The sequence below is a fragment of the Nerophis ophidion genome, linkage group LG07 (genome assembly GCF_033978795.1).
Source record: "Nerophis ophidion isolate RoL-2023_Sa linkage group LG07, RoL_Noph_v1.0, whole genome shotgun sequence".
In the NCBI taxonomy this organism is placed as follows: Eukaryota; Metazoa; Chordata; class Actinopteri; order Syngnathiformes; family Syngnathidae; genus Nerophis; species Nerophis ophidion.
In genome coordinates this window covers 5,101,448-5,125,112 of record NC_084617.1, presented here as the reverse complement: position 1 = coordinate 5,125,112, position 23,665 = coordinate 5,101,448, and the positions used below count along the sequence as shown (strand labels likewise).

The following is a 23,665-nucleotide window of genomic DNA, read 5'->3' as shown; positions in this document are numbered from 1 at the left end:
GTATGTGTGTATGTATATATGTATGTCTATATATGTATATATATATATATATATATATATATATATATATGTATATGATGTATGCAACATGCATTGTTGTGATGTATGGAGCACGGGCTTGAAGCGTCACATATGTCGTGTCTGCGTGATTATGTTTTGTTTTTTGGACACTCAGTTCCTGTTTTTGCACTTCCTGGTTTGTTTTGTTATCATAGCAACTCATTAGTTTACCCCTGTCCTCATGTCTCACCACATTATTATTTAAGCCTGTCTGTTTCTGTTCTTTGTCCTGGCAACATCACCGTCACCACCTTCTAACACCATCCACCACCTGCTACGCACCTTGTAATGATCCATGTTGGGGGCGGCATGGCGTAGTGGGTAGAGCGGCCCTGCCAGAAACCTGAGGATTGCAGGTTCGCTTCCCACCTATTAAAATCCAAATCGCTGCCGTTGTGTCCTTGGGCAGGACACTTCACCCTTACCCCCGGTGCCGCTCACACTGGTGAATGAATGATGAATGAATGATAGGTGGTGGTAGGAGGGGCCGTAAGCGCAAACTGGCAGCCACGCTTCCGCCAGTCTACCCCAGGGCAGCTGTGGCTACAGATGTAGCTTACCACCACCAGGTGTGAATGAATGATGGGTTCCCACTTCTCTGTGAGCGCTTTGAGTATCTAACAATAGAAAAGCGCGATATAAATCTAATCCATTATTATTATTATTCTGTCCCGTTCTCGTTCCGTCCCAAGTAAGTTTTTGTTATTCATGCCCTTGTGCAAGAGTTTTAGTTTACGTCCATAGTTTATGCCAAGTTTTGTTTTCACTGTCAAGTTTTTGTACCTGCATCGTGAGCGCTTTTGTTTGCTTCTCTTTTTGTAGTTAGTGTTCAAATAAAAAGATGTCTCTACCTTCACGCCAAGTTCACTTGCATCTCGGGAAAACCACCACCGGATAGTCCAAGTATTGACAACGTGTGCACGTGCTGCACGGGGAGAGACCCACGTGCCGCCCACAGGTGTGATCTGCTGCACCTTTCTCAAGAGCAGGTGTCCTCCCCGACACCACTCCGGGCCGTTTAGTGATCAGACGCTGCGGCAGAAATTCCTGACGGAGAGTAGAGAGTATCAACATGTGCTCGGGCCTCGAGGGGCAGGTGTTTTCTCAAAGGGTCCGGCACTTTTCCGGACCTCTTGACCCCCTCTTGGCGAGTAGAGAACAGACCGTGGTCGGTGAAGAATGCGGCGGTTTGATCCGCAATCAGCATCACGCCGGTTTGATTGGGAGAAGTCCAGATCCAAAGTGACAGGAAGTCTGCGCAATCAAGGTGAATCCATCATTAAAGGCCTACTGAAACCCACTACTAGCGTGACGTCACGGATTGGAGCGGACATTTTGATCCAGCACCGATCCCAGCTATAAGTCGTCTGCTTTAATCGCGTAATTACACAGTATTCTGAACGTCTGTGTTGCTGAATCTTTTGCAAATTGTTCAATGAATAATGGAGACGTCAAAGAAGAAAGATGTAGGTGGGAGGCGGTGTATTGCTGCTGCCTTTAGCAACACTAACACAGCCGATGTTTCATTGTTTGGCGGTATAGCTCGGTTGGTAGAGCGGCCGTGCCAGCAACTTGAGGGTTGCGGGTTCGATTCCCGCTTCCGCCATCCTAGTCACTGCCGTTGTGTCCTTGGGCAAGACACTTTACCCACCTGCTCCCAGTGCCACCCACACTGGTTTAAATGTAACTTAAATATTGGGTTTCACTATGTAAAGCGCTTTGAGTCACTAGAGAAAAGCGCTATATAAATATAATTCACTTCTATTCACTATAAGTCGTCTGCTTCAATCGCGTAATTCAACAGTATTCTGGACGTCTGTGTTGCTGAATCTTTTGCAAATTGTTCAATGAATAATGGAGACGTCAAAGAAGAAAGCTGTAGGTGGGAAGCGGTGTATTGCGGCCGCCTTTAGCAACACTAACACAGCCGGTGTTTCCTTGTTTACATTCCCGAAAGATGACGGTGAAGCTTTACTATGGAACAGAGCGGTTAAGCGAACATGGTTCCCTACCACATGTCAACCGGCAGGTTTCGGTGAGAAAATGGTGGTATTAAGTCGGCTCTTACCGTAGACATGAGCGGAGAGCTTGCATCGTTCCTTCTGCATCACGCCGGTTTGATGGGGAGAAGTCCAGATCCAAAATGACAGGATGTCTGCGTAATCAAGGTGAATCCATCATTAAAGGCCTACTGAAACTAGCGTGACGTCACGGATTGTAGCGGACATTTTGATCCAGCACCGATCCCAGCTATAAGTCGTCTGCTTTAATCGCGTAATTACCCAGTATTCTGGACATCTGTGTTGCTGAATCTTTTTCAAATTGTTCAATGAATAATGGAGACGTCAAAGAAGAAAGCTGTAGGTGGGAAGCGGTGTATTGCGGCCGCCTTTAGCAACACAAACACAGCCAATGTTTCATTGTTTACATTCCCAGAAGATGACGGTGAAGCTTTACTATGGAACATGGTTCCCTACCACATGTCAACCGGCATGTTTCGGTGAGATAATGGTGGTATTAAGTAGGCTCTTACCGTAGACATGAGCGGAGAGCTTGTGTCGTTCCTTCTGCTGCTTGCCTCGACCGTCGAAAGCTTACACCGTGGAGGAGGGAAAACCAAAAAAACAAATCTCAGCCCGGCTGCCTTGCCTCGTCGAGAAACGTGGCTTCCCTCGGAGACACTGGCGGTCACCACACCCGTGGCCACACCCCTCCGACTTTCAGGTACGATTATATAATCTCACTAAAACACTAGCAACACAATAAGCAGATAAGGGATTTTCCAGGATTATCCTAATAAATGTGTCTAATAACATCTGAATCGCTCCCACTGCCCTTGTCTTTCTTTCTTATATTTATATAGCGCTTTTCTCTAGTGACTCAAAGCGCTTTACATAGTGAAACCCAATATCTAAGTTGCATTTAAACCAGTGTGGGTGGCACTGGGAGCATGTGGGTAAAGTGTCTTGCCCAAGGACACAACGGCAGTGACTAGGATGACGGAAGCGGGAATCGAACCTGCAACCCTCAAGTCGCTGGCACGGCCACTCTACCAACCGAGCTATCGTCTTTTTTTTGTCTTTTTTCTAGTCCTTCACTCTCACTTTCCTCATCCACGAATCTTTCATCCTCGCTCAAATTAATGGGGAAATCGTCGCTTTCTCGGTCCGAATCGCTCTTGCTGCTGGTGGCCATGATTGTAAACAATGTTCAGATGTGAGGAGCTCCACAACCCGTGATGTCACACACACATCGTCTGCTACTTCCGGTACAGGCAAGGCTTTTTTATTAGCGACCGAAAGTTGCGAATTTTATCATCGATGTTCTCTACTAAATCCTTTCAGCAAAAATATGGCAATATGGCCAAATGATGAAGTATGAGACATAGAATGGAGCTGCTATCCCCGTTTAAATAAGAACATCTCACTTCAGTCGGCCTTTAAGAAGACAGGAAGTGGCGATACGAGCTTGAGGCATCGCTTTCATCACCGCGCTCACATTTGACATTCAGGACTGCGAGAGCCGTCTCCGCCGAGACTATTTTTTTTCCAAATCTTTCCCAGCTCCTCTCTCCCCTTTCGACATGCTCAATTACCGCCTGCGATAATTCAAAGCAGACCCGATACCAACCCTGATGATCATTCCCCCAATCTTGCAGTGCAGCGGGGCCCACTGGTGTTGTCGTATGGTGTGGTGTTGGAATTAGCTTTGTTGTGATTTCTATTCGGGATTGTCTGAGTGCAAATGTGAGAGGAGCAGGAGGTGCAGATTGCTTTTCGCTGATATTATGCTCAGCTGGGATTAGTTGTTTGTTGTGTTAGTGCAGCGTTGGAAAAACCACGTTGGACCAAATATACAAAAAAAAGAAACAAATCTGTCTGTAGCCGCAAAAAATGAAAAGCCGTATAAACGTGTTACAATGAAGTAGTGTATATATTAGCTATGTTAGCCTACTATCAAAATGACTTTAAACAACTTATATACGTTTATTAATGAAGGCAACACATGATGTAAGTTTCTATATTAGCCTACTATCAAAATGACTTTAAAAGTCTTAGATAATTGTTATAATGAAGGCAACACATGATGTAAGTGTCTATATTAGCCTACTATCAAAATGACTGCAAACTACTTATATAAGTTTATTAATGAAGGCAACACATGATGTAAGTGTCTATATTAGCCTACTATCAAAATGACTGCAAACTACTTATATAAGTTTATTAATGAAGGCAACACATGATGTAAGTGTCTATATTAGCCTACTATCAAAATGACTTTAAAAGTCTTAGATAAGTGTTCCATGAAGGCATCACATGATGTAAGTGTCTATATTAGCCTACTATCAAAATGACTTTAAAAGTCTTAGATAAGTGTTCCATGAAGGCATCACATGATGTAAGTGTCTATATTAGCCTACTATCAAAATGACTTTAAAAGTCTTAAATAAGTGTTCCATGAAGGCAACACATGATGTAAGTGTCTATATTAGCCTACTATCAAAATGACGTTAAACAACTTATATAAGTTTATTAATGAAGGCAACACATGATGCAAGTGTCTATATTAGTCTACTATCAAAATGACTTTAAAAGTCTTAGATAATTGTTATAATGATGTAAGTGTCTATATTAGCCTACTATCAAAATTACTTTAAAAGTCTTAAATACGGGTTCCGTGAAGGAAACACGTGATGTAAGTGTATATATTAGCTATATTAGCCTACTATCAAAATGACTTTTAAAGTCTTAGATAATTGTTATAATGAAAGCAACACATGATGTAAGTGTCTATATTAGTTATATTAGCCTACTATCAAAATGACTTGAAAAGTCTTATATAAGTGTTATAATGAAGGCAACACATGATGTAAGTGTCTATATTAGCCTACTATCAAAATTACTTTAAAAGGTTTAGATAATTGTTATAATAAAAGCAACACATGATGTAAGTGTCTATATTAGCCTACTATCAAAAAGACTTTAAAAGTCTTAGATAATTGTTATAATGAAGGCAACACATGATGTAAGTGTCTATATTAGCCTACTATCAAAATGACTTTAAAAGTCTTAGATAATTGTTATAATGAAGGCAACACATGATGTAAGTGTCTATATTAGCCTACTATCAAAATGACTTTAAAAGTCTTATATAAGTGTTATAATGAAGGCAACACATGATGTAAGTGTCTATATTAGCCTACTATCAAAATGACTTTAAAAGTCTTAGATAATTGTTATAATGAAGACACCACATGATGTAAGTGTCTATATTAGCTTACTATCAAAATTACTTTGAAAGTCTTATATAATTGTTATAATGAAGGAAACACATGATGTAAGTGTCTATATTAGCCTACTATCAAAATGACTTTAAAATTCTTAGATAATTGTTCCATGAAGGCAACACATGATGTAAGTGTCTATATTAGCCTACTATCAAAATGACTTCAAAAGGTTTAGATAATTGTTATAATGAAGGCAACACATGATGTAAGTGTCTATATTAGCCTACTATCAAAATTACTTTAAAAGTCTTAGATAATTGTTCCATGAAGGCAACACATGATATAAGTGTCTATATTAGCATACTATCAAAAATACTTTAAAAGTCTTAAATAAGTGTTCCATGAAGGAAACACATGATGTAAGTGTCTATATTAGCTATATTAGCCTACTATCAAAATCATTTTAAAAGTCTTTTTTAAGTATATTATTGGAGGCAACACATGATGTAAGTGTCTATATTAGCCTACTATCAAAATGACTTTAAAAGTCTTAGATAATTGTTATAAGGAAGGCAACACATGATGTAAGTGTCTATATTAGCCTACTATCAAAATGACTTTAAACAACTTATATAAGTTTATGAATGAAGGCAACACAAGATGTAAGTGTCTATATTAGCCTACTATCAAAATTACTTTAAAAGTCTTAGATAAGTGTTATAATGAAGGCAACACATGATGTAAGTGTCTATATTAGCCTACTATCAAAATAACTTTAAAAGTCTTAAATAAAAGTTCCATGAAGGAAACACATGATGTAAGTGTCTATATTAGCCTACTATCAAAATGACTTTAAAAGGTTTAGATAATTGTTATAATGAAGGCAACACATGATGTAAGTGTCTATATTAGCCTACTATCAAAATTACTTTAAAAGTCTTAGATAATTGTTATAATGAAGGCAACACATGATGTAAGTGTGTATATTAGCCTACTATCAAAATGACTTTAAACAACTTATATAAGTTTATGAATGAAGGCAACACACGATGTAAGTGTCTATATTAGCCTACTATCAAAATTACTTTAAAAGTCTTAGATAAGTGTTATAATGAAGGCAACACATGATGTAAGTGTCTATATTAGCCTACTATCAAAATAACTTTAAAAGTCTTAAATAAAAGTTCCATGAAGGAAACACATGATGTAAGTGTCTATATTAGCCTACTATCAAAATGACTTTAAAAGTCTTAAATAATTGTTATAATGAAGGCAACACATTATGTAAGTGTTTATATTAGCCTACTATCAAAATGACTTTAAAAGGTTTAGATAATTGTTATAATGAAGGCTACACATGATGTAAGTGTCTATATTAGCCTACTATCAAAATTACTTTAAAAGTCTTGTATAAGTGTTATAATGAAGGCAACACATGATGTAAGTGTCTATATTAGCCTACTATCAAAATGACTTTAACAGTCTTATATAAGTGTTATAATGAAGACAACACATGACATAAGTGTTTATATTTGCTATATTAGCCTACAATCAAAATGACTTTAAAAGTCTTAGATAATTGTTCCATGAAGGCAACACATGATGTAAGTGTCTATATTAGCGATATTAGCCTACTATCAAAATCATTTCAAAAGTCTTTTTTAAGTATATTATTGGAGGCAACACATGATGTAAGTGTCTATATTAGCCTACTATCAAAATGACTTTAAAAGCATTGTATAATTGTTATAATAAAAGGCAACACATGTATCGTGACTATCTCCATGTATCATGATCAATAGTATCGTGACTTACTTGATGAAAAAAACTTCAAAAAATACAACAAGCCACTGGGAACTGATGTTTATTGGTTTTAACCCTTCTGAAATTGTGATAATGGTCCCCTTTAAATTATTACCTGCGGGCCACACTTTGGACACCCTTGGATTATTCCATTCATGGCATCTTTTTGTTATCGTTTTCTGCACCGTTCTTGATATCGTCCTATTTGACACAGATTGTAAATGTAACTTTTACCCTTCTCCTGTGCTCCATTTTTTTTGTTGTTTCAAGGGTGCGGTCCAAAATACTATGAGAAAATCCCCTCGCCCAGAATCCCTTTTGGCTGAAGTCCTCGCCCTGTTCCCCCGTGGCAGTCCACATTTTACAGAGCAGCATTGTCCGAGGCCCGCTGGTAGTTTCTCAGGCCGGACGGTGGTGTGCTGTGTGTGTAGGTGGTGTGCTGTGTGTGTAGGTGGTGTGCTGTGTGTGTAGGTGGTGTGCTGTGTGTGTAGGTGGTGTGCTGGGTGTGTAGGTGGTGTGCTGGGTGTGTAGGTGGTGTGCTGGGTGTGTAAGTGGTGTGCTGTGTGTGTAGGTGGTGTGCTGGGTGTGTAAGTGGTGTGCTGTATGTGTAGGTGGTGTGCTGGGTGTGTAGGTGGTGTGCTGGGTGTGTAGGTGGTGTGCTGTGTGTGTAGGTGGTGTGCTGGGTGTGTAGGTGGTGTGCTGGGTGTGTAGGTGGTGTGCTGGGTGTGTAAGTGGTGTGCTGTGTGTGTAGGTGGTGTGCTGGGTGTGTAGGTGGTGTGCTGGGTGTGTAGGTGGTGTGCTGGGTGAGTAAGTGGTGTGCTGGGTGTGTAGGTGGTGTGCTGGGTGTGGAGGTGGTGTGCTATGTGTGTATATGGTGTGCTGTGTGTGTAAGTGGTGTGCTGGGTGAGTAAGTGGTGTGCTGGGTGTGGAGGTGGTGTGCTGTGTGTGTAGGTGGTGTGCTGTGTGTGTAGGTGGTGTGCTGTGTGTGTAAGTGGTGGGCTGGGTGTGTATGTGGTGTGCTGGGTGTGTAGGTGGTGTGCTGGGTGTGGAGGTGGTGTGCTATGTGTGTAGGTGGTGTGCTGTGTGTGTAGGTGGTGTGCTGGGTGTGTAGGTGGTGTGCTGTGTGTGTAGGTGGTGTGCTATGTGTGTATGTGGTGTGCTGTGTGTGTAAGTGGTGTGCTGGGTGTGTAAGTGGTGTGCTGGGTGTGGAGGTGGTGTGCTGTGTGTGTAGGTGGTGTGCTGTGTGTGTAAGTGGTGTGCTGTGTGTGTAAGTGGTGTGCTGGGTGTGTAGGTGGTGTGCTGTGTGTGTAGGTGGTGTGCTGGGTGTGTAGGTGGTGTGCTGTGTGTGTAAGTGGTGTGCTGGGTGTGTAGGTGGTGTGCTGGGTGTGTAGGTGGTGTGCTGGGTGTGTAGGTGGTGTGCTGGGTGTGTAAGTGGTGTGCTGGGTGTGGAGGTGGTGTGATGTGTGTGTAGGTGGTGTGCTGTGTGTAGGTGGTGTGCTGGGTGTGTAAGTGGTGTGCTGGGTGTCTAGGTGGTGTGCTGGGTGTGTAAGTGGTGTGCTGTGTGTGTAGGTGGTGTGCTGGGTGTGTAGGTGGTGTGCTGGGTGTGTAAGTGGTGTGCTGGGTGTGTAGGTGCTGTGCTGGGTGTGGAGGTGCTGTTCTGGGTGTGTAGGTGGTGTGCTGGGTGTGTTGGTGGTGTGCTGTGTGTGTTGGTGGTGTGCTGGGTGTGTAGGTGGTGTGCTGTGTGTGTAGGTGGTGTGCTGGGTGTGTTGGTGGTGTGCTGGGTGTGTAGGTGGTGTGCTGGGTGTGTAGGTGGTGTGCTGGGTGTGTAAGTGGTGTGCTGGGTGTGTAGGTGCTGTGCTGGGTGTGTAGGTGGTGTGCTGGGTGTGTAGGTGGTGTGCTGGGTGTGTTGGTGGTGTGCTGTGTGTGTTGGTGGTGTGCTGGGTGTGTAGGTGGTGTGCTGTGTGTGTAGGTGGTGTGCTGGGTGTGTTGGTGGTGTGCTGGGTGTGTAGGTGGTGTGCTGGGTGTGTAGGTGGTGTGCTGGGTGTGTAAGTGGTGTGCTGGGTGTGTAGGTGGTTTGCTGGGTGTGTAAGTAGTGTGCTGTGTGTGTAAGTGGTGTGCTGGGTGTGTAGGTGGTGTGCTGTGTGTGTAGGTGGTGTGCTGGGTGTGTAGGTGGTGTGCTGGGTGTGGAGGTGGTGTGCTGGGTGTGTAGGTGGTGTGCTGTGTGTGTAGGTGGTGTGCTGGGTGTGTAGGTGGTGTGCTGTGTGTGTAGGTGGTGTGCTGGGTGTGTAGGTGGTGTGTTGGGTGTGGAGGTGGTGTGCTGGGTGTGTAGGTGGTGTGCTGGGTGTGTAGGTGGTGTGCTGGGTGTGTAGGTGTTGTGCTGGGTGTGTAGGTGGTGTGCTGTGTGTGTAGGTGGTGTGCTGGGTGTGTAGGTGGTGTGCTGGGTGTGTAGGTGGTGTGCTGGGTGTGTAGGTGGTGTGCTGGGTGTGTAGGTGGTGTGCTGTGTGTGTAGGTGGTGTGCTGTGTGTGTAGGTGGTGTGCTGGGTGTGTAGGTGGTGTGCTGGGTGTGGAGGTGGTGTGCTGGGTGTGTAGGTGGTGTGCTGGGTGTGTAGGTGGTGTGCTGGGTGTGTAGGTGTTGTGCTGGGTGTGTAGGTGGTGTGCTGGGTGTGTAAGTGGTGTGCTGGGTGTGTAGGTGGTGTGCTGGGTGTGTAGGTGGTGTGCTGGGTGTGTAGGTGGTTTGCTGGGTGTGTAAGTAGTGTGCTGTGTGTGTAAGTGGTGTGCTGGGTGTGTAGGTGGTGTGCTGTGTGTGTAGGTGGTGTGCTGGGTGTGTAGGTGGTGTGCTGGGTGTGGAGGTGGTGTGCTGGGTGTGTAGGTGGTGTGCTGGGTGTGTAGGTGGTGTGCTGTGTGTGTAGGTGGTGTGCTATGTGTGTATGTGGTGTGCTGTGTGTGTAAGTGGTGTGCTGGGTGTGTAAGTGGTGTGCTGGGTGTGGAGGTGGTGTGCTGTGTGTGTAGGTAGTGTGCTGTGTGTGTAGGTGGTGTGCTGTGTGTGTAAGTGGTGTGCTGGGTGTGTATGTGGTGTGCTGGGTGTGTAGGTGGTGTGCTGGGTGTGTAGGTGGTGTGCTGGGTGTGTAAGTGGTGTGCTGGGTGTGTAGGTGGTGTGCTGGGTGTGTAGGTGGTGTGCTGTGTGTGTTGGTAGTGTGCTGTGTGTGTAGGTGGTGTGCTGTGTGTGTAGGTGGTGTGCTGTGTGTGTAGGTGGTGTGCTGTGTGTGTAGGTGGTGTGCTGTGTGTGTAGGTGGTGTGCTGGGTGTGTAGGTGGTGTGCTGTGTGTGTAAGTGGTGTGCTGGGTGTGTAGGTGGTTTGCTGGGTGTGTAGGTGGTGTGCTGGGTGTGTAGGTGGTGTGCTGGGTGTGTAAGTGGTGTGCTGGGTGTGTAGGTGGTGTGCTGGGTGTGTAGGTGGTGTGCTGTGTGTGTTGGTAGTGTGCTGGGTGTGTAGGTGGTGTGCTGGGTGTGTAAGTAGTGTGCTGTGTGTGTAAGTGGTGTGCTGGGTGTGTAGGTGGTGTGCTGTGTGTGTAGGTGGTGTGCTGTGTGTGTAGGTGGTGTGCTGGGTGTGTAGGTGGCGTGCTGTGTGTGTAGGTGGTGTGCTGTTTGTGTTGGTAGTGTGCTGGGTGTGTAGGTGGTGTGCTGGGTGTGTAGGTGGTGTGCTGGGTGTCTAGGTGGTGTGCTGGGTGTGTAGGTGATGTGCTGTGTGTGTAGGTGGTGTGCTGGGTGTGTAGGTGGTGTGCTGGGTGTGTAGGTGGTGTGCTGGGTGTGTAAGTGGTGTGCTGGGTGTGTAGGTGGTGTGACTCACGCCGGGATGTTTTCCGTGACATGCTGTTTTGTTTTTGTGTGTGTGATGGAAAAGACAAGAGAGCACATTATGTCCGTGTGTGACTCACCGGGGCTGGCCCGGGGATGTCCATTTCCCCTCCGACGGTGGTATGTTTGTCAAGTCAAACGGAGTAAAAAAAAAAAAAACACAAATACACGTGTTATTTATCACGTACTGTAAAGTTTCAGCTTCTTCCCATGTTCTCTGCTGACCTTTGGATGTCGTTTGCAAACCATTCTGCTCAGTCTTCAGGGCGGACCTGGGCGAATTAAGGCCCGATGTTTTAAATTTTTTAAAGTAATTTTGATAGTAGACTAATATAGACACTTACATCATGTGTTGTCTTCATTTTTAACACTTATATAAGACTTTTAAAGTCATTTTGATAGTAGGCTAATATAGACACTTACATCGTGTGTTGTCTTGATTATAACTCTTATATAAGACTTATAAAGTCATTTTGATAGTAGGCTAATATAGACACTTACATCATGTGTTGCCTTCATTATAACACTTATATAAGACTTTTAAAGTCATTTTGATAGTAGGCTAATATAGACACTTACATCGTGTGTTGTCTTCATTTTTAACACTTATATAAGACTTTTAAAGTCATTTTGATAGTAAGCTAATATAGACACTTACATCATGTGTTGCCTTCATTATAACACTTATATAAGACTTTTAAAGTCATTTTGATAGTAGGCTAATATAGACACTTACATCGTGTGTTGTCTTCATTTTTAACACTTATATAAGACTTTTAAAGTCATTTTGATAGTAGGCTAATATAGACACTTACATCATGTGTTGTCTTGATTATAACTCTTATACAAGACTTATAAAGTCATTTTGATAGTAGGCTAATATAGACACTTACATCATGTGTTGTCTTCATTATAACACTTATATAGGACTTTTAAAGTCATGTTGATAGTAGGCTAATATAGACACTTACATCATGTGTGGTCTTCATTATAACACTTATATAAGACTTATAAAGTCATTTTGATAGTAGGCTAATATAGACACTTACATCATGTGTTGCCTTCATTATAACACTTATATAAGACTTTTAAAGTCATTTTGATAGTAGGCTAATATAGACACTTACATCATGTGTTGTCTTCATTATAACACTTATATAAGACTTTTAAAGTCATATTTATAGTAGGGTAATATAGAAACTTACATCATGTGTTGTCTTCATTATAACACTTACATAAGACTTTTGAAGTCATGTTGATAGTAGGCTAATATAGACACTTATATCATGTGTTGTCTTGATTATAACTCTTATATAAGACTTATAAAGTCATTTTGATAGTAAGCTAATATAGACACTGACATCATGTGTTGCCTTTATTATAACACTTATAAAACACTTTTAAAGTAATTTTGATAGTAGGCTAATATAGACACTTATATCATGTGTTGTCTTGATTATAACTCTGATATAACACTTTTAAAGTAATTTTGATAGTAGGCTAATATAGACACTTACATCATGTGTTGTTTTCATTTTTAACACTTATATAAGACTTTTAAAGTCATGTTGATAGTAGGCTAATATAAACACTTACATCATGTGTTGTCTTCATTATAACACTTATATAAGACTTTTAAAGTTATGTTGATAGTAAGCTAATATAGACACTTACATCATGTGTTCTCTTGATTATAACTCTTATATAAGACTTATAAAGTCATTCTGATAGTAGGCTAATATAGACACTTACATCACGTGTTGCCTTCATTATAACACTTATATAAGACTTTTAAAGTCATTTTGATAGTAGGCTAATATAGACACTTACATCATGTGTTGCTTTCATTATAACACTTATATAAGACTTTTAAAGTAATTTTGATAGTAGGCTAATATAGACACTTACATCATGTGTTGTCTTCATTATAACACTTATATAGGACTTTTAAAGTCATTTTGATAGTAGGCTAATATAGACACTTACATCATGTGTTGCCTTCATTATAACACTTATATAATACTTTTAAAGTCATTTTGATAGTAGGCTAATATAGCTAATATAGACACTTACATCATGTGTTGCCTTCATTATAACACTTATATAAGACTTATAAAGACTTAACATCTTTTGCGGCTTTTCGTATTTGTGGTCCAATACGACTCTTTCAACATTGCACTCGGGTGTGAAAGCACGTTCTTTTTTTTTCACTCCCATGGTCGAAATTCATGCTAGTCCCTAAAGTATTTCTCCCCCGCCCCTCGTTTTAACCTTAAACATGTCTCATGTAGAAGGAACATGTTTTCCTTTAGGCAACAGGATATTATTCACACGAGGCCTGACAGGCTGTCATGTTCGCAGTGAAATATTTCTATTCTAAAGCTGGCCGTCCCGTCGGAGTTATTATATTTATACAATAATTTCACCCTTTTGCGCAATATGCCGTCAATATTTAAAAAAAAAAAATCCCATAATGTACGAGGATTTGACCTTTTCAACACATTGTGGACTGTAGTACATTGTCTCACTTACTGTAACTATTACTGTAACTATTACTGTGACTATTACTGTAACTTTTACAAGGCCGGCCCCTGGCATAAACACTTTATGCCACAAGTGTCAGGGTCCTTTTCACCAAGGGCCACATGGCAGTTTTGTTTGGCCCCAGAGGGCCGCTTCTAACAGTGAATACTATTATTACTATCCGGTTGGGTTTGTGACCAACCCCAAGATGCAGAGAAGGCGGCAGGCATCGTGCAGGTAAACATGATTTAATTCAACACTAAAACAGGAACAAACAAAAGGCGCGCACAAGGCGGAGAACAAACTTGGCTATGAACAAAAACCAGCACAAAGGCTAACTGTGGACAAGAAACAAAAAAACTTACTGTGACACGAAGGAACTATGGCATGAGCAGAGTGAACAGAAGTGGACACAATCATGGCCACCGGCAGCAAGAGCGATTCGGACCGAGAAAGCGACGATTTCCCCATTAATTTGAGCGAGGATGAAAGATTCGGGGATGAGGAGAGTGAGAGTGAAGGACTAGAAAAAAAGAAAAAAAAAGACGATGTGGGGCGGTATAGCTCGGTTGGTAGAGTGGCCGTGCCAGCAACTTGAGGGTTGCAGGTTCAATTCCCGCTTCTGCCGACCTAGTCGCTGCTGTTGTGTCCTCGGGCAAGACACTTTACCCACCTGCTCCCAGTGCCACCCACACTGGTTTGAATGTAACTTAGATATTGGGTTTCACTATGTAAAAGCGCTTTGAGTCACTAGAGAAAAAGCGCTATATAAATATAATTCACAATTCATTTCACAACTATAAGTATTAATGACATTGACAGGTAGTGGTGACAATAATCCTGCACTGACTGGAGGGGAAGGCAGTTTAAGATAGTCGCTGGCTGATTGACACCAGGTGTGGCCAGGTGCCAATCAGCCACAGCTGGGGAGACAAACAGGAAACGGACAAAATAAGAGCGCTGAAAGGAAACAAAGACAAATGCAGAGGAAAAACTAAAACATGGCCAAGCTGTCAGGGACAAGCCGGACAATTACACAATTATTTTATGCATTTTATGAGTAGATTTTTTAAAAAATAAAAACAAAAATAGGTTAAGTTGCAATAATTTCACCTTAAAATGTCCAAATGTTTGTATTAGTGGTCCGAAAAATTCGATACACCTGCCCCAGGACATGTTTTTTTGTCTAAATTTGTTATTCACACACGCCAATCAAAATATGGACGGACAGATAAATTCCATATCTGCTGAATGAATGAATGAATGTGGATTATTATACAGTATATCAAATATTAACTACTTTTCTAAATTGGACTTCCAGACAAAACAGAGGTGATCATAGACAGTTTGCAAATAAGCAAATAAGATGATTAGCGCTTACACAGCAGCAGCCGGCCTCCGTAGCTCCCACTCCATCCCCTCTGTTGCAAGTTTTGTTGATTCTATATAATTTGTTTATGTGCGCTATACAGTAGTTGTGAGGTTTTTTTCCCTTGGCCTCGGTCTGCACCCCTTTTTGAATTAATATTTTTTTTACTCCCCCGCCCCCATCAACCCTTCCCAATGTTTGCCTGTTTCTCACCTTTTTCTGTCTACCTGTAATGTAGCAGAAGAGGATTTTTTTCATTTTATTTTATTTTTTTAATCAAAGTAAATAAGCTGAGCGGCACTCATACAGCAGTAGCCGGGTCGTAGCTCCCACTCCCTCCCCTCTGTTGCAAGTTTAGTTAATTCTATGAAACTTGTTTATGTGCGCTATAGTTGTGAGGTTTTTTTCCACTTGGCCTCAATCCGGACCCCCTCCTTGGAATCCAGCCTTAGACTGAATTTTTTTTTTTTACTCAACCCCCACCCACAAAACACAAGGGATCATAGACAGTTTGTTTATTTAATTATTTAAAAAAACGAGTGCATGAACTTCACACACAAATGCAGTAAGGTAAGAAGGTAAGGAAGACAGAACAGGATTTTTTTAAATTTTGTTTTATTTTTTTAATCAAAGCAAATAAGATGAGTAGCGCTTATACAGCAGCCTCCCACTCCATCCCCTCTGTTGCAAGTTTTGTTGATTCTATGTAACTTGTTTATGTGTGCTATGGCTGTGAGGTTTTTTTCCCCCTTGGCCTCAATCATGGAGTCCAGCCTTTGACTGAATATTTTTTTTACTCGACTCCTAACCCCCCTTTCGCAATGTTTACCTGTTTCTCACCTTTTTCTGTCTCCCTGTAATTTCTGTCTGAAACGGGACCGGGAAGCATTTGACAACATTTTTTTATGAAAGTGAATGAATAATATCTCGTTGTCATCTTGACGAGCAAGCTGTGTTAACGGCGTTTAGAGCAGGGGTCACCAACCTTTTTGAAAACAAGAGCTACTTCTTGGGTACTGATTAATGCGAAGGGCTACCAGTTTGATACACACTTAAATAAATTGCCAGAAATAGCCAATTTGCTCAATTTACCTTTAATAAATACATCTATATATATATATATATATATATATATATATATATATATATATATATATATATATATATATATATATATATATATATATATATAAAATGGGTATTTTGTCTGTCATTCCGTCGTACATTTTTTTCCTTTTACAGAAGGTTTTTTGTAGAGAATAAATGGTGATAAAAAACACTTAATTGAACAGTTTAAAAGGGGAGAAAATACGAAAAAAATTTAAATCAAATTGTAAAACATAGTTCATCTTCAATTTCGACTCTTTAAAATTCAAAATTCAACCAAAAAAAAAAGAAGAGAAAAACTAGCTAATTCGAATCTTTTTGAAAAAAATTAAAAAAGAATTTATGGGACATCATTAGTAATTTTTCCTGATTAAGATTAATTTTAAAATTTTGATGACATGTTTTAAATAGGTTAAAATCCAATCTGCATTTTGTTAGAATATATAACAAATTGGACCAAGCTATATTTCTAACAAAGAAAAATAATATTTTTTTTTCTAGATTTTCCAGAACAAAATTTTTAAAAGAAATTCAAAAGACTTTGAAATAAGATTTAAATTTGATTCTAAAGATTTTCTAGATTTGCCGGAATATTTTTGGGGAATTTTAATCATAAGTTTGAAGAAATATTTTACAAATATTCTAAGTTGAAAAAACAGAAGCTAAAATGAAGAATTCAATTAAAACGTATTTATTATTCTTTATAATTAAAAAAAATAAAAATACTTGAACATTGATTTAAATTGTCAGGAAAGAAGAAGAAGGAATTTAAAAGGTAAAAAGGTATATGTGTTTAAAAATCCTAAAATCATTTTTAAGGTTGTTTTTTTTCTCTAAAATTGTCTTTCTGAAAGTTATAAGAAGCAAAGTAAAAAAAAAAAAATGAATTTATTCAAACAAGTGAAGTCTTTAAAATATTTTCTTGGATTTTCAAATTCTATTTGAGTTTTGTCTCTCTTAGAATTAAAAATGTCCAGCAAAGCGAGACCAGCTCGCTAGTAAATAAATACAATTTAAAAATTAGCGGCGGCTCACTGGTAAGTGCTGCTATTTGAGCTATTTTTAGAACAGGCCAGCGGGCGACCGCGTTGGTGACCCCTGGCTTAGAGTGCGTGAACATGAAGGTAGAGAACTAACTCCACCTGGTGTGACTGTCACCTGATGTCACTTAAGTGTGCAGCTGCCAGGTGGGCTGCAATGAAACCTTCCCCGCCATAATAATGTCGTCACATCTCCCAGGAAGATTCCCTTTATTACGTCTCCTAGGAAGCAGGAAGCCTTTTTAAGAGCCACACTAAATCCCGCCCGTTAGAAGCGAGAAGCGGCACTTAAGAAGAAGGCCGGTGGAGTTTAACGACTAAAAGTGGGACGGCCGCACCTGCCAGAAGTTCACATCCATTCCAGTGCTGAGCAGAGAGATAACATTATTGTCTTGTTTATTTATTTTTTTCAATTCCAGCTCATTCCATTGACCTTCTGCAAGTGCTGGAGCTATCGGAGAAGATGGAGGGCGTGTCCGTGCATCCCGGTCTCTGCAGCAGCCGGACGGGATCGGAGGGAACCCGGCAGGCCTTCAAGATAGACCGGAAGATTCAACTCAGCGCTCCCACCAAGCAGCTTTTCCCTGGTACTCAATTCCTGTTGTTTCTTCAATTTTGTATCAACTACAAATGACCAAATATAAAGAGCGCCTTATAACCCACCATGATTCTGGTTGTGCTTGCCGACCTCGAAGCTATTTTACATACAAACAAAGAGGCTCAGAGACAGCTTCTTTCCCAGAACTGTCAGCATCTTCAACTCAAACTTAGAATAAAATTAATTCACCCCATACTCTACTGTGCAATATGACCTACACTGAGAGTCCGATAGTGAGAGTCCAGTCCATAGTGGATCTAACATAATAGTGAGAGTCCAGTCCATAGTGGATCTAACATAATAGTGTGAGCGTCCAGTCCATAGTGGATCTAACATAATAGTGAGAGTCCAGTCCATAGTGGATCTAACATAATAGTGAGAGTCCAGTCCATAGTGGATCTAACATAATAGTGAGAGAGTCCAGTCCATAGTGGATCTAACATAATAGTGAGAGTCCAGTCCATAGTGGATCTAACATAATAGTGAGAGTTCAGTCCATAGTGGAGCCAACATAATAGTGAGAGTCCAGTCCATAGTGGATCCATCATGATAGTGAGAGTCCAGTCCATAGTGGATCTAACATAATAGTGAGAGTCCAGTTCATAGTGGATCTAACATAATAGTGAGAGTCCAGTCCATAGTGGATCTAACATAATAGTGAGAGTCCAGTCCATAGTGGATCTAACATAATAGTGAGAGTCCAGTCCATAGTGGATCTAACATAATAGTGAGAGTCGAGTCCATAGTGGATCCAACATAATAGTGAGAGTCCAGTCCATAGTGGATCTAACATAATAGTGAGAGTCCAGTCCATTGTGGATCTAACATAATAGTGAGAGTCCAGTCCATAGTGGATCTAACATAATTCTGTGAGAGTCCAGTCCATAGTGGATCTAACATAATAGTGAGAGTCCAGTCCATAGTGGATCTAACATAATTCTGTGAGAGTCCAGTCCATAGTGGATCTAACATAATAGTGTGAGAGTCCAGTCCATTGTAGATCTAACATAATAGTGAGAGTCCAGTCCATAGTGGATCTAACATAATAGTGAGAGTCCAGTCCATAGTGGATCTAGCATAATAGTGTGAGAGTCCAGTCCATAGTGGACGTAACATGATAGTGAGAGTCCAGTTCATAGTGGATCTAACGTAATAGTGAGAGTCCAGTCCATAGTGGATCTAACATAATAGTGAGAGTCCAGTCCATTGTGGATCTAACGTAATTGTGTGAGAGTCCAGTCCATAGTGGATCTAACATATAACAGTGAGAGTCCAGTCCATAGTGGATCTAAAATAATAGTGAGAGTCCAGTCCATAGTGGATCTAGAATAATAGTGTGAGAGTCCAGTCCATAGTAAATCTAACATAATTGTGAGAGTCCAGTCCATACTGGATCTAACATAATGAGAGTCCAGTCCATAGTGGATCCAACATAATAGAGTGAGACTCCAGTCCATAGTGGATTTAACACAATAATGAGAGTCCAGTCTATAGTGGATCTTACATAATAGTGAGAGTCCAGTCCATAGTGGATCTTACATAATAGTGAGAGTCCAGTCCATAGTGGATCTAACATAATAGTGTGAGAGTCCAGTCCATCGTGGATCTAACATAATAGTGAAAGTCCAGTCCATAGTGGATCTAGAATAATAGTGCAAGTCCAGTCCATTGTAGATCTAACATAATAGTGAAAGTCCAGTCCATAGTGGATCTAACATAATAGTGAGAGTCCAGTCCATAGTGGATCTAACATAATAGTGAGAGTCCAGTACATAGTGGATCCAACACAATAGTGTGAGAGTCCAGTCCATAGTGGATCTGACATAATAGTGAGAGTCCAGTCCATAGTGGATCTAACATAATAGTGAGAGTCCAGTCCATTGTAGATCTAACATAATAGTGAGAGTCCAGTCCATAGTGGAACTAACATACTAGTGAGAGTCCAGTCCATAGTGGATCTAACATAATAGTGAGAGAGTCCAGTCCATAGTGGATCTAACATAATAGTGTGATAGTCCAGTCCATAGTGGATCTAACATAATATTGTGAAAGTCCAGTCTATAGTGGATCTAACATAATAGTGAGAGTCCAGTCCATAGTGGATCTAACATAATGGTGTGAGAGTCCAGTCCATAATGGATCTAACATAATAGTGTGATAGTCCAGTCCATAGTGGATCTAACATAATAGTGTGATAGTCCAGTCCATAGTGGATCTAACATAATATTGTGAAAGTCCGGTCTATAGTGGATCTAACATAAAAGTGTGATAGTCCAGTCCATAGTGGATCCATCATAATAGTGAGAGTCCAGTCCATAGTGGATCTAACATAATAGTGAGAATCCAGTCTATAGTGGATCTAACATAATAGTGTGAGAGTCCAGTCCATAGTGGATCTAACATAATAGTGAGAGTCCAGTCCATAGTGGATCTAGCATAATAGTGTGAGTCCAGTCCATAGTGGATCTAACATAATAGTGAGAGTCCAGTCCATAGTGGATCTAACATAATAGTGAGAGTACAGTCCATAGTGGATCTAACATAATAGTGAGAGTACAGTCCATAGTGGATCTAACACAATAGTGTGAGAGTCCAGTCCATAGTGGATCTAACATAATAGTGTGAGAGTTCAGTCCATAGTGGATCTAACATAATAGTGAGAGTCCAGTCCATTGTAGATCTAACATAATATTGAGAGTCCAGTCCATAGTGGACCTAACATAATAGTGAGAGTCCAGTCCATAGTGGATCTAACATAATAGTGAGAGTCGAGTCCATAGTGGATCTAACATAATAGTGAGAGTCCAGTCCATAGTGGATCTAACTTAATATTTTGACAGTCCAGTCCATAGTGGATCTAACATAATAGTGTGAGAGTCCAGTCCATAGTGGATCTAACTTAATAGTGTGAGAGTTCAGTCTATAGTGGATCTAACACAATAGTGTGAGAGTCCAGTCCATAATGGATCTAACACAATAGTGAGAGTCCAGTCCATGAAAATAGACCTGACTAGTCCCGCTCACCGGCAGTGAGCCCTATGATGCGGAAAATACGCTAAACGAGCATCTTTTCTTTTCTCTTCTATCCAGATTCCAAATTCCCTGCAGAGTTCTCCTTGATGGCCACCCTGCGCGCCCAAAAGGGTTTGCAGTTCTTCCTGCTGTCGGTCTACGACGAGCAGGGGGTGCAGCAGCTGGGACTTGAAGTGGGCCCTTCGCCCGTTTTTCTGTTGAAGGACCAGACCAGGCACCCCTCACCCGACTTGTACCCCACCTTCAAGGGTGTAGACCTGTCTGATGGAGGGTGGGTCTTTTCTTTGTCCCTCGGTTCCAGCCGGTTGTTGTCATGGTTACGGCACCAACCATGAAGCTTAGATTTGGGCTTCATTTTAATAGTGTCTTAAAAATATGAAAATAATTTTCTTAGACTTCTCCTTACTGCATAATCTGCAGTCGGCAGAGAGTACTCTGACAAGAACAAGGCAGAAGGTGGCAACAAATGGTATTTAATGAACAAAAACCCAAAACCGGTGAAGTTGTCCCGTTTAAAATGGTAAGCAAAAACCGAATACAACGATTTGTTAATCCTTTTCAACTTATTTTCAATTGAAAAGACTGTAAAGACAAGATATTTAACGTTCAAACCGGAAAACTTATTTTTTCTTGCAAATATTAGCTCATTTGGAAGTTGATGTGTTTCAAAAAAGCTGGCACAAGTGGCAAAAAAGACTGAGAAAGTTGGGGAATGCTCATCAAACCCTTATTTGGAACATCCCACAGGTGGACAGGCTAATTGGGAACAGGTGATATACCATGATTGGGTATAAAAAGAGCTTCCGTGAAATTCTCAGGGGCGAGGGTCACCATTTTGTCGACAAATGTCTGAGCAAATTGTTTAGGAACAACATTTCTCAATCAGCTTTTGGAAGGAATTTAGGGATTACACCATCTACACTCCGTGATATCATCAAAAGGTTCAGAGAGTCTGGAGAAATCACTGCACGTAAGCGATTTTATTACAGACCCTCGTTCCCTCTGGTGGTACTGCCTCAAAAAGCGACATCAGTGTGTAAAGGATATCACCAAACGGGCTCAAGAACACTTCAAAAAACCACTGTCAGTAACTACACTTTAACGCTACATCTGTAAGTGCAAGTTAAAACTCTACTATGCAAAGCCACAGCCATTTATCAACAACACCCAGAAACGCCGCCGGCTTTGCTGGGCCCGAGCTCATCCAAGATGGACTGAGGCAAAGTGGAAAACTTTTTCTGTGGTCTGACGAGTCCACATTTCAAATTGTTGTTGGAAACTATGGACATCGTGTCAAACAAAGAGGAATAGAACCATCCAGATTGTTCCACGCACAAAGTTGAAAAGCCAGCATGTGTGATGGTATGGGGGTGCATTAGTGCCCAAGGCATGGGTAACTTACACATCTGTGAAGGCACCATTAATGCTGAAAGGTACATACAGCTTTTGGAGCTACATATGTTGCCATCCGGGCAACGTCTTTTTTGTGGACGCCCCTGCTTATTTCAGTAAGACAATGCCAAGCCACGTTTGGGAATTTAGGGATTTCACCATCTGCGGTATGTAATATCATCAAAAGGTTCAGAGAATCTGTAGGCGGCAAGGCCGAAAACCAACATTGAATGCCCGGGACAATCCGATCCCTCAGGCAGTACTCTATCAAAAAGCAGCATCAGCGTGTAAAGGATATCACCACATGTCCTCAGGAACTACAGTTTGCTACTATATCTGTAAGTGCAAGTCAAAACTCTAATATTGCTCTGTATATTGTACAGTATTTGTATTTTGTACTTGTATAGTGTTTTGTATATTGTACAGAATTGCTTATTATTTTTATTGGATAGTAGTCTGTTAATTTCAATTGTTAGTGTTTACCTCTTATATAATTTATTTCACCCCATATTTGTTCCCACTACCGCACCTTAAGTTGGAGTCTTTAATCTCGTTATATGCAAATATAATGACAATAAAGTTCATTCTATTCTATTCTATTCTATTCTATATACAAAGCCAAAGCCATTTATCAACAACACCCAGAAACGCCGCCGGATTCGCTTGGCCCGAGCTCCTCTAAGATGGACTGATGCAAAGTGTAAAAAAGGATTCTGTGGTCTGACGAGTCCACATTTCAAATTTTTGGGGGAAAATGTGGACGTCGCGTCTTCTAGAATAAATAGGAAAAGAACCATCCGGATTGTTGTAAGTTGAAAAGTCAGCATGTGTGATGGTATGGGGGTGTATTAGTGGCCCAAGGCATGGGTAACTTCCACATCTGTGAAGGCACCATTAATGCTGAAAGGTACATTCCGGTTTTGGAGCAACATATGCTGCCATCCGAGCAACTTCTTTTTTGTGGACGCCCCTGCTTATTTCAGTAAGACAATGCCAAGCCACGTTTGGGAATTTAGGTGTTTCACCATCTGCGGTATGTAATATCATCAAAAGGTTCAGAGAATCTGTAGGCGGCAAGGCCGAAAACCCACATTGGATGCCCGTGACCATCCAAACCCTCAAGCGGCACTGCATCAAAAAGCGACATAACCGTGTAAAGGATATCACCACATGTGCTCAGGAACTACAGTTTGTTGCTACATCTGTAAGTGCAAGTCAAAACTCTATTATTGCTCTGTATATTGTACAGTATTTGTATGTTGTACTTATATAGTGTTGTGTATATTGTACAGAATTGCTTATTATTTTTATTGGATAGTAGTCTGTTAATTTCAATTGTTAGTGTTTACCTCTTATATAATTTATTTCACCCCATATTTGTTCCCACTACCGCACCTTAAGTTGGAGTCTTTAATCTCGTTATATGCAAATATAATGACAACAAAGTTCATTCTATTCTATTCTGTTCTATTCTATTCTATATACAAAGCCAAAGCCATTTATCAACAACACCCAGAAACGCCGCCGGCTTCGCTTGGCCCGAGCTCCTCTAAGATGGACTGATGCAAAGTGTAAAAAAGGATTCTGTGGTCTGCTGAGTCCACATTTCAAATTTTTGGGGGAAACTGTGGATGTCGTGTCTTCTAGAACAAATAGGAAAAG

The 23,665-nt window shown here is 40.9% G+C and overlaps 1 protein-coding gene across 1 annotated transcript in view; it reads left to right on the top strand.

Annotated features, from left to right (window-relative positions):
* The window catches only part of col5a3a (collagen, type V, alpha 3a), a 266,668-nt gene that overhangs the window by 13,621 nt on the left and 229,382 nt on the right, over positions 1-23,665 (top strand). The window contains exons 2-3 of the mRNA XM_061905224.1: positions 17,400-17,567; positions 20,669-20,882. Coding sequence (XP_061761208.1) covers positions 17,444-17,567; positions 20,669-20,882 — 338 coding nt within the window. The 5' untranslated portion in view covers positions 17,400-17,443. The remainder of the gene's footprint in view (positions 1-17,399; positions 17,568-20,668; positions 20,883-23,665) is intronic.